The 11,495-nt window shown below is 47.9% G+C and overlaps 1 protein-coding gene across 5 annotated transcripts in view; it reads left to right on the top strand.

The window, feature by feature from the left end:
• Positions 1-4: 4 nt before the first annotated feature.
• Galns (galactosamine (N-acetyl)-6-sulfatase) overlaps positions 5-11,495 on the top strand; it is a 39,276-nt gene continuing 27,785 nt past the window's right edge. For all 5 annotated transcript variants that reach the window (XM_027410648.2, XM_027410647.2, XM_027410643.2 and 2 more), the window contains exons 1-5: positions 5-267; positions 5,147-5,270; positions 6,044-6,118; positions 6,790-6,892; positions 10,630-10,773. In XM_027410648.2, the coding sequence (XP_027266449.1) occupies positions 148-267; positions 5,147-5,270; positions 6,044-6,118; positions 6,790-6,892; positions 10,630-10,773 (566 nt within the window). In that variant the 5' untranslated portion in view covers positions 5-147. The remainder of the gene's footprint in view (positions 268-5,146; positions 5,271-6,043; positions 6,119-6,789; positions 6,893-10,629; positions 10,774-11,495) is intronic.

The raw sequence follows: 11,495 nt of genomic DNA, 5'->3' as shown, positions 1-11,495 counted from the left end.
TCAGGCCGAGCCCACTCTTCTTGTCAGTAAGGCGGCCTAGGCCCCGCCTCTCCTGTCACTCAGCCACCAGGGCCCGCCCCCCAGTCCAAAAGGAAACACCGCGAAGTTGGGACTGGGTCTTGGCTCGGCTGCAGGAGCTTGGTTGCAATGGCGGCGTATGCCACAGCGACCAGAGGACTGCAGCAGCTGCTGGTTCTGAGCGCCTTAGGTCTCTTGGTCACAGGCACTCCAAGGCCTCCCAACATCGTGCTGCTGCTCATGGACGATGTAAGTGGGGTCGCGCGGCGGGCGGGGGGGGGTAATCCGGTGGTGACCTAGGGAGGCCCAGCCTCCGGTGTCACTTCTCTCAAAGTTTCCGCAGTGGGAGTCGGTTCAGGGAGGTTCCCCCCCCATTTCCCCAGGGAAGGGGCCTGGCGTCCCCCTCCTCTCATACGGTGATTCTGCCCTCTGTGTCCACGTCCAGCCTGGGCCTCTGGGGAACTCTGACCAAAGTCGAGCAAGAAAGAGCTGAAAGGTAAGAAAATCATCTGAGGGGTCAGGTGTGCAGCCTACAGCCATCTCTGAACTCAGCCCCCGGGCTGATCTGCCTCGGTGTCCCTCTCTGAGGAATCTAACTCTCTGAAGTGACCAGAAAGCTTAGAAATCAGTACTGGGTCAGATGGAGCTATCCAACCTGTACAGGCCCCTGTCTTCCTCTGAGCCTCAGCCACCAGCCCTCCCCCACCCCAGACTCATAGTACAGAGTGGCACCTGTCAGCTATTGTTAGAACCAGAGTCACATCAGGTTGATTTGGAACAGTGGTGGGCACCCCAGAGGCCAAAAGCCAACGCAGCCCTACCTACAGAGCCTTCAGACCTGTGCTGATCCACACTTAACTCCTCAAAGTGGCACCCATCAGAATAGAGAGGGGCCATGTATGTAAAATAAGTTGGATTTTAGAGACTTAGTAGGAGAAAAAGAAAATAACATCCCACTAGATAGTCATTAGGTTAGTGGTTCTTTATTATGAAGAAAAATATACACTTGAAAAGTCCTGTACATAATCCCACTACCCAGAATCCACTTCGGGGAACCCAAAATGCTTCTTTCCAACTTCCCATCTTATGTGGATGATGACTAATTCACACTCTGGGTGCCTGGCTCCTCTGGCTCCTGTTCTGGTGGCTGGTAGCAGGCTTTTTGCAGTAATAAGCGGTACTGAAGATATATATCACATCCTTACATGGTGCCTTTTAGAGGTGCCTAAAAGGTATTAGGTCCTTTTAGAGCCAAATCACACTGGCTTGGTTTGTTGGTTTATTGGTTTGTTTGGTCAGGAGTACTGACTACTGTCTATGGCCATACCACCCTGAACACACCTGATCTCAGAAGCTAAGCAGGGTTGGTCTTGATTAGTACTTCGATGGGAGAAGTACTGACTACAGATACTTGTCTGTCAGTTTTCTGCTCTCTCCTTTCCAAATGACAGCCTGTGAGAAGTGAGAGGTCCTTTCTAACACTCCATTAGACTACTGAAGAATGTTGAAATAATAGACTTTGGATAATTGAGTTAAGTAAATGTACTGTTAGCATTCATCTTGCCTACTTGCTTTTATTTTTTGGTTTATTTGCTTAGTTGGTTGGTTTTTTTGAGACATGATCTTGCTATGTAGTTTTGGCTGTCCTGAAACTCACTCTGTAGCCCAAGCTGGCCTCAGACTCAAGGCAATCATCCTACCTTAGCCTCCCCAGTGCTAGGATTACAAGCATGAGCCACTGTATCTAGTAACCTAATTACTTTTTTAATGTGGCGACTAGAAAATGTAAAGTTATATGTAAGGCTCAGAGTGCATTTCCATTGGGCAGCCACAGATGAGTAGAGGGGTTTTGCATAATGGGATGTAACTAGCACCAGATTGGTTTACCTGAAGGTGGTTGATAAGGAACCCCCACCACCTACCTTCTGAATACCCTGGGGCTGTCCCAGAACATTCTGCAACACTGTGTCTTGTCAGGTAGGGACTTTTGATACATGTAACTAAAAATGAACTCAATTCCCCAAAACTGGGAATCTCTGGCTTTACCAATTAGATCACACTGACTTAAAGCAGGTAGGTTCCAGGCTTCCCCTTTCATTAAGCTGCTTCTGCAAGCTGGCCCCTGGTGGCCCTGTGACAGCCTCATGACAGCTCTCGGCAACTCCCAGCTCACTTACCCTACTGTGAGCAATCCTAGTAGGGCAATGACTTTTGCTGACTCAGACCTACTCCTGACCCAAGCATAAGTTGAGAAGAATATGCTGGACTGTCCAGCAGGGAAGCTGAGCCCACCTCTAGAAAGGACACCCTGGGTAAGGAGGCCTCCTGGGTTCATACTTAACCTATTTCAGGATGCCTGTGCCAGAAGAGGTAAAGATGCCAGAAAGGGAGAAAGGTCCTGAGGTTCCCTCTAGGTGGCAGATAAGGACAGCCTCAGCGGCACACTTGTCCCTTCTCTGCAAACCTCTCCTTTATTCTCTATAGCTGCCTTTACCACACTGATTGAATCTGACATGGCTCCTAGCTCCAGGCTTGACACTGTCTGATTGTCTAATAATGTCTCTAGTTTAAATTCTTCAGGGATTGTCACTGACTTTGGACTGGTTGACCATGGTCCTGTCCTGCCCTGGTCATATCATGAGTGTCCAGAGGGCATGTTCTAGATAAGCCCCTTTTCCTATTATAGAACAGGGGGTGGGTTCCCAAAACTAGCATAGTGAACCATACAAGACCTACTCACCTGTCAGTCACATTGACTTGTAAAAGACTCCACACCCACTCCTGTCCTAAGGTTAGCATAAGAGGCTGGTTTGCGTAAAATGACAGCACAATTATCGTATATGTGCGACTCCTTATCCCACTCACAAACTCACATTGCAAGCCCTGCCATGTAGCATTGTATGTGACTAGCTATTCCTCAAGGCATACTTGGAGCCACCTGCCTCTGCCTCCCAAGTGCTGGGATTAAAGGTATATACCACTGCTACCCAGTGATATATCTTGTTCTTTTTTTTTAAGATTTTATTTATTTATTTATTATGTATACAACATTCTGTCTCCATGTATGCCTGCACGCCAGAAGAGGGCACCAGATCTCATTACGGATGGTTGTGAGCCACCATGTGGTTGCTAGGAATTGAACTCATGACCTCTGGAAGAGCAGCCAGTGCTCTCAACCTCTGAGCCATCTCTCCAGCCCATACCTTGTTCTTAATTGTGATAAAATTCACAGAATACCTCTCTTATACTGTGTGTAAGGTTGATTCCTTAACCCCTGATAACCGAAGGGTGGAAGGTAGCATGCTTATCTTCACAGAAAGAGCTGAAGTGGTAAGGAATAAGTTAAACAAGGAATGGAAGCATGCAACTGGACTTCTGTCCTCAGGAAGGCCATTATGGGATGTTGCCTTTAGTAGGCACTGGAATCTGGGTATCCTTACCCTAAGAGAAGTGGTTGCCTTCATCTGAGCAGTATATATAGCAACTATCTTGATTTATATGGAACACCACCTCCCCCTTTCCTCCCCCACAATCTTGCTCTGGATTCTCCTTGACTCCTCAACCCTGTAATCTCTGTGGAAAGAATTTAGATAAGACATACAGACCATAGGATAAGAGATAAGTATTGTTTATTACAAATCTATACACTGCTGCTCTCAAGGGTGAGAGTAGACAATGCTCAAGGAGTGAGAGCAGACAATGACCAAAAAGGACCATTACAGAACAAAATACTCATGGTCATTGAAGGTAGGTATGGGCTAGACATATGGGGAGGTTCATTGGCCTAGTGCCTAGGATGGCTTTCCACATAACCCTCCCTAACATGGGCTGAGTAGAACAGAGAAGAACAAACACAACCCAAGGTAAAATAAGCTTTGGTTCTAGTTGCAGTGGTGGCACATGCCTTTAGTCCCAGCACTCAGGAGACAGAGGCAGGCAGATCTCTGAGTTCAAGGCCAGTCTAGTCTACAGAGTAAGTTCTAGGACAGCCAGGGCTACACGGAGAAACCTGGAGGGAGGAGGGAGGAGGGAGGGAGGGAGGGAGGGAGGGAGGGAGGGGGAGAGTATTCATCCCCAATAACTTCCAAGCCTGGTAATATCCAATTAGTTGTCTAATACCCCTGTGCATCTTGTCATCTTGGTATGTGCAAACTGAAGTACAAAGTGCCTTCATGACCAGCCCAAAGTGAGAAGTCTAGATTCTAAACCTCTCACAAGTTCTCTGGTTGATTCCACCCACATGTGTTATCACAGCTTGACCTTGGGGGAAGCAGGCTTGTAGCATACAGCTATGGGGGCAGGATGCTGAAAGCTGCCTGGTCTAGACCTCCCAATGCCACCCTGTGCATCCTCACCCTTGTCTTGTTTTGCTGCTTGCCATCCTTCACTGTGATGAGCCATAGCTGGGAATTGTCTGCATGTCCTTCTTCCAATGAGAGTTTTCCACAATTGATTCAAAGCACAGTTTACATCTCAAAGGGAGTAAGAGTTTATTCTGAGCCAAATCTGGGAGATCACAGCCTAGAAATATGGGTTCAGGTTTCCTTGCATAACATTCCAATGTGGAAGTGAAATAAGGTCATACTCATGAGCTCCAGGTGGTCATGAATATGGAGAAATACAATTCCATCCAGGCAGTGTAGCCTACAACCTGTTCATCTGTCATCTGGTGGCCACGTGTACTGGCCCTAGCCCTTGATGGTTGGAATCAGACTGCCATGGACACACATGTAGTCTTGGAGCACGAGTTTTCAGGTCTGTGAGGTACACTGAGCCAGGCTGCCAAGCCATGTGGTAACTCTAGGCTCAGCTTTCAGAGGAACCTCACCACTTGCTTTTGAAATCTAAATTTGCATAGCAGCTTTATGATGAAAATAGATGTGTATTCTTAGACACCAAGACTCTAGGAGCATACAGAGGTTGATCTCAGCTGGGGAGAAAGGCACACACAGATATGTTCCTGGTGGTGGTCAAACTGATATAAAGGTGAGAGCCAGCAAATTCCTAGTGAGCCCTGGAGCAGCTTACGAAGCTGCCAGAGTTTGGGAAAATTCTATGGCTCTTCCTTGTAACAAAAGAACCATTTGTTGGAAGGGTTCATTCCTCATCTCTTTGATCTTCCCTGCAGATGGGCTGGGGTGACCTGGGTGTGTATGGAGAACCTTCCAGAGAGACCCCAAATTTGGACCAGATGGCTCTAGAAGGGATGCTTTTCCCAAACTTCTATTCTGCCAACCCTTTGTGCTCACCATGTAAGTTGCTGCTGCCCTCTGCCTCGTACCCTGTTAGCCAGCAGTCTGCCACATCTGCCCCTGCAACCCTAATCTAGGTAAATCAACCTTTTCTCAAGTGTCAGGAAGGCTGCAGGTAGAGTGAGGGACTTTGTTGCTGGTCATGCTGGCTCCTGACTCTGAGCCCTCTGGCCACCATAAGTTTGGAGCTTATTAGGTCCCTTTAAGGGTAATAGCCTGCTAGATAGCTAGCTATTGCCATCTGCCTCCCAGAAGACAGGGATCACTCTGTCCCAGGGAAGAGCTGCTGTCTGTCTCCCAGAACTGCCACACTGCCCTCAGAGTACTGTCTGTACTTCCTGGTCACATGTCATGGGTGTTGTGAGGAGGCAGTGAGGCCATGTCCTCTTCCCAAAGAATGCCACTCCTACTACATTGGTTTTCACAGAAATGCTGACCTTAAGAAAGAACAGTAGATGGGATGAGGGGTCAGTAGGAGGCAGGCCATATGGGCCTACAGTCTGGTAGCTGTCCCAGAGTCTCAAGACTGAGCACAGGAACAGAGCTGAGTAGCAGAGCCTGCTATATAAACCTCTATCCATCAACAGGCCATTGGACCATATCCCAGTGCCCAATTCTGCAATACAGAGGCTAGAGGGGATTGAAACACAACAGTTCAGTGTTAACCTGATGCATTTGTGACAGACACATCCCAGAAACTGTGCACATGGGAGGCACTGCTGAGGGTACTACTAGATTTGTGTTATAGTGTCTGTTTTTATCCTTTTATGTAGCCAGGGCAGCCCTGCTCACAGGACGGCTGCCCATCCGAAATGGCTTCTACACATCCAACGGGCATGCAAGAAATGGTATGCTTCCCCGCCAACTCCCACCCTCATAGCCCTGCAGGTACCTCAGTCTAGATTAGGGAAAGCTAGTGTCCTAGGCCTTAGTGTGAAAGGTTTGGCAAATAAAGGCACCTAAGGCAGAACTGAGTACCACAGTGCAGACCCCATGTCACAAGCTTCCTCCCTCCCTGAATTGGCCCAGTGAGAACCAAGCTGGGGCTGAGGCACCTCAGGTACACCACACAGCATCCTTCCACCACCCTTGACCTGCTCCTGGGATACTGCCTGGCATGGCTCCTATTCCACTGGGAAAGCCATGAAGTTTCAGGTCACAGCAGGGAATGTTCTAGAAATAAGCTCAAGAGCTTGCATGGGTTCTATAAGAATAGGGTCCCAGATGAGATAGGATTTCAAGTGGCCTTGAAGAAGAGGAATATGAGAAGAACCAGGATCACAGCCTGTAGGGAACAGCATGGTGTCAAATGCCAAACCAGGCTGGAGAGGTGAGAGACATATGGGGACTAGGGGCAGCATTACACCGCCCCCACCATGTTGATACTAACTTGGAGAGTACCTGGGAATATCGAGGTGTGTCCCTTCCCTGATCACAGTTCTATCTGTCTATCTAGATGGAGCAGTATGTGCATCCATTACAGAGATGTGGTATTTCTAATGCAGGATTGTTCTTCCAGCTTATACACCTCAGGAGATCATGGGTGGCATCCCTAACTCAGAGCACCTCCTGCCAGAACTCCTGAAGAAGGCAGGCTACACCAACAAGATAGTGGGCAAATGGTGAGTCCTAGACCTACCTCTGGGCAGGTCTTTCCAAATGAGGAGTAGAAAGTAGATTTCAGGTCCATTTAGATTTTTGAAGGGAATTTTTTGTTTTCTGAGGCAAGGTCTCACTATGTAGTTCAAACTGATTTTGATTTCATGACCCATGGCCTCAGCCTCCCACATGCTGAGATTATAGTTATACACTATCTATAATCCTGCAGGGAGCTTTTAAGAACTTGGTGTTTCAGGCACACACATAGGACACAGACATGCATGCAGGTAAAACACCCATGCACATAAAATAAAAATAAATACATCTTTTTTTAATTAAAAAAAAAGAACTTGGTGTGTAAAGTCAAGAACTCGATGAGTGTGGTGGTGAACACCTTTAATCCCAGCACTTGGGAGGCAGAGACAGTCAGATCTCTGTGAGTTTGAGGTCAGCCTGGTCTACATAGCAAGTCCAGGCCAGCCAAGACTACATAGTGAGACCCTGTCTCAAATAAATAAAATTAAATTAAAAAGTTAGGATCTTAGTTCCATCGGGAAGTCGAGACACCTGCCTCCAGCAAAACTGTCTCAGCATGACACTAAGCAAGCAAGCATTCAGTCATCATCCCCATCCTTCCTCCTTCCCACCATACTTTCTGCCATCTCTGCCCCACCCATGCCTGCAGCCACAATAAAGTGTCACTAAATGAGCCAACCACTGTCTTGCATACAGATGAGACAGTTTGCCAGTTGCCAGAGGGCTTCTGTCTAGTGATAAACTTTGTCATAAGCCACAAAGAAAAGCAGGGAAGCAGCAGGTGTCTGAGTCTGTGAGATGGGACAATCACATCAATAACTGCTTCTGTTGCTTCACTGTTGCTGGTTTCTGCACTGACATTCATTTCTGTTACTCCTGCAACATCCCATGATCCCCTTAATGGAGTTTTCTCCGGCCTGAGGCCAAGCAGGCCCCTTCCCTGGGGAAGCCTTCCACAGTTTTCTGTTCTTTGTGATTTTTCACTGTTCATGGCTCCCCTTGGGTCTGTTTTCTGAGTCTGTTACTAGTCACAGTGGTGGAAACCTGATAGTAGGAAATCCAGGAAACCTAGAGCTGCTTAAGAAATATTTGTCAAGGCTGGAGAGATGGCTCAGAGGTTAAGAGCACTGACTGCTCTTCCAGAGGTCCTGAGTTCAATTCCCAGCAACCACATGGTGGCTCACAACCATCCATTATGAGATCTGGTGCCCTCTTCTGGTGTGCAGATATACATGGAAGCAGAATGTTGTATATATAACAAATAAATAAAATCTTAAAAAAATAGTTGTCACCTTTCAAGCAAAAAATGAAACCTAGCCATAACAAGGGGATGATAGCAGAGAAGAACTGATAGGCATCAGGTCCCTCTTCATCAGCACAATCCCCAAGCAGATGGCAAGGAAGTCCAGGCAGGGAACCATGACAGAGACAAGCAAGAAAGATCTGGAGGCCCCACTATAACCAGAGATGCCTGTCTCTTACCTGACAGTTCTGCCAGGTTCACAGCTTCCTGATGTCAGAGACTGAAGTGGCCAGAGCTGAACAGGAAACAAGTTTCCACAGAGCTATTGATCTTCCTGGATGACTTCTGTTAGGAAAGAGGTTACCAAGAAGAACTCTGCTAGACTCTGAAAGAGGCGCAGTGGGCAGAGGCCAGTGGTGGGACCAGGCTCTCAGAGACTGGAGACAGATCTTTAGTTGCTCTTCTATGAGCAGGATTTAGTCCAGTGCTATCAACTGCAGGCAGTACTGCCCTGTGTGCTTTATGCAGACCTCAGCACTGAGGGTCTAGATTTCATCTCCCTAACCAAGTCCTGCATGGGCAGAGCCTAGACTCCTTCAAGTAGACTGCATAATCTGCCAGCAGCCAAATGTGTGTGAATGAGGCTGAAACACAAATCTCAAGAGACCTCCAGCCCATTCTCCAATCCTTCTCACCTGCTGGTTAGTACCAACCATAGTTAGGACCAAGTGTATAGAATTATAGCTGTGTCCAGGCAGGGCACTAGTCATGCTTCTCTTACACCAAGGCTATAGAATGCTAGACATGGACTCAAGGGTTCTCCCATCTGCCCTGCGATGTCCAGAAATGGCAAGTGTCTTGTAGTGGGCCTGAGAGCGTGTCCAACCTAGAGGAAGTAGTATGGGCTGGCTTAAGGATCTGAGATGTCATTGTACCATAGTGGTGCACTGGTACCTAAAGGATTGATTATAGACTGAGTGTGCGAAGGTCAGAGAATAGCTCTAGGGTCACTGTGTGCAGCCATTAGGCAGACCAAGCACTGCCAAGCCAGCCATGCTGTGCCAATCTCCCCTGCAAGTGGGGAGACTGAGTTCTAGACAGCTGTTCTCTGAAGAGCAGGTAGAGTAGTTGCTGAACAACCAGTTGTTCCCAAAGACTTCTCTGCTGCCCCTTAACTCTACCCATGGTATGGAATGGCAACCTTGGATCTACACACTCTGTACCTGGATGAAAGGTCAAGGTGGAGCCTCCCTGAAGAGAGCCCATCCCAAGTACAGCTGGGAAAAGGACTCTCCACCTCAGGGATTCTGTGTTAAAAGCTGTACCTGAAAAGGGCTTTCTGCAGGTGTGCGTGCACAATGCAGATAAACAGATCTGCGTCCCAGGCTGGATGGTAATGGCACACATAGCTTGGTTTGGAGTCAGTAGTAGTCTAACATGTGCTCTGAAGAGCCAGTAGGAGCTGCAGTCCCCAGGAAGAACAAGCTCTGCTTCAGGGATAACTTGGAACTGCTAACCCACTGATGTTTGGAGTTGGGATGGTGGCACCTCTCAGCAACCTTCCTGTGGTTACTAGTAGATGGAGGGAATACAATTAAGTGTCCCTGAAAGAAAAGGAGGGAGGATGGGAGAACATGGGGTCATACCTGCATGGGGGGGGGCTCACAAAGGGACCCTGCAGCTTTGACTAAGGCCCTTTACCCTGTGAAGCTTTACTCTGTGGACCTCTCTCATCTCTAGGTCTCCACATAGCTTGCACTATCACCAGAGTAGAGTAGGTGTACTGCCGTATTCTTTCTTGTTCACTCCAATATCAGTTCATGCCCTAAGCACTATATCATCTTCCCATCTAGTCACTTTCCTGGTGATTTCCCTTAGCTGGGGTAATACTCTGACTTTTGTGTTAACAGATGGAGGGGTGAACTGCTTGAGTAGAAACCTAAGGAAGAAACACAGTCCTTGAAGTGTCCCTGGGGGTAAAGAAAGGCAGGAGGAAGCTACTAGAGTCTAGAGATAGTTGAAATGGGCATTTGCATACAGCTGCTTTCAAGGCATTGGGGAGATTTCTCTCCATGCACTATCCTTCAGGGTTTCTTTCCAGATCCTGAAGGACCGACCCCTAGACCCTCTTTTGTGTGACAGTATGCCCAGATGCCATTGGCTGTGCTGGGACATCTTCAGCTGTGCCTGGAAACCCTTGGCTTTGTCAGGACACTATCTGCTCTGCTGAAATGTCTTTGGATATGCTTAGAGCTCTGGACGATAGCATTGTCTGGGGAGGGCAGATAGGTTCCTGTGCTCCCTCTTGAAGTGAGGTCTTGGCCTTTTGTATCTTGGTGTGTCTAGATCATGGGGTGCTGGAATACTGGAAGATTGCTTATATGGTTAGCAAATGTGATGGTAAAGGATTGTTGTTGATCAAAACATTGGAGTGTCCCCAGTGAGGGGGGGTCTCTGAAGTGTCTTGGTTCCTGTTTCTAGGCATCTAGGTCACAGACCCCAGTTCCATCCCTTGAAACATGGATTTGATGAGTGGTTTGGATCCCCCAACTGTCACTTTGGACCTTACGACAACAAGGTCAAGCCCAACATCCCTGTGTACAGGGACTGGGAGATGGTCGGCAGGTAACAGACAGAGCCCCTTCCCTTCCCTCCTGCTCCATCCCGGTGTCCTTCACTCCTGCCCTTTGTATCTAGAGCTTGCCCAGGAACAGGACTGGTGTTCTTGAACTACCAGCTGGCATCAGTATCCTATGTGCTGAAAGTGAGAGCTCTGCTTCTTAGGCAGTTCCGCCCAGGAGTCTCACCTAAGGCCGTTTCTAACCTTTCCAGAGTCATAGATTCCTTTCATACATGTGACTCAAAGGTCCTCCCGCATCCAAAGTGTGCTCATAGCTTATATTTTGGGGGGTCTAGGACCCGTGTACCCTCTTGGTGAGGTAACTGTCATCTTCAGGCACTAAGTTGGCCTATTAGCTGCACACAAGAGAGGAGACTGTGGGGCTAAATTGATGTGAGTCACTCCAGGGCCTTTCCATTGTTACCACAGAAAGAAATCTACTCTGGAGGGGAGACCATTTGGGACAGGCCTTGTAGGGATGCCTCCAGCTTGTAGCTTTGGTGTCAAGGACCTGACTCATCTTTCTTGAATTTTGATTGCTTAATTTTCCTTTTCCTTCCTCCTTTGTTCCGTGGGTGGAAGTTCTTGTATCAGCAGACCTAAAGGTTGAGCCAAAAATTGCCCTTTTAAAAATGAGTGTTTCATATCTGCAGTGGGTTGTTCAAGGGCCCTTGGTGTACTCAGTGACAAAACATCTTCACCTCTCAAAAAGAAGCCTCTGGGAACT

The sequence above is a fragment of the Cricetulus griseus genome, chromosome 3 (genome assembly GCF_003668045.3).
Source record: "Cricetulus griseus strain 17A/GY chromosome 3, alternate assembly CriGri-PICRH-1.0, whole genome shotgun sequence".
NCBI lineage: Eukaryota > Metazoa > Chordata > Mammalia > Rodentia > Cricetidae > Cricetulus > Cricetulus griseus.
The sequence above is the reverse complement of the archived record's forward strand: the minus strand, read 5'-3'. Positions and strand labels throughout refer to the sequence as shown.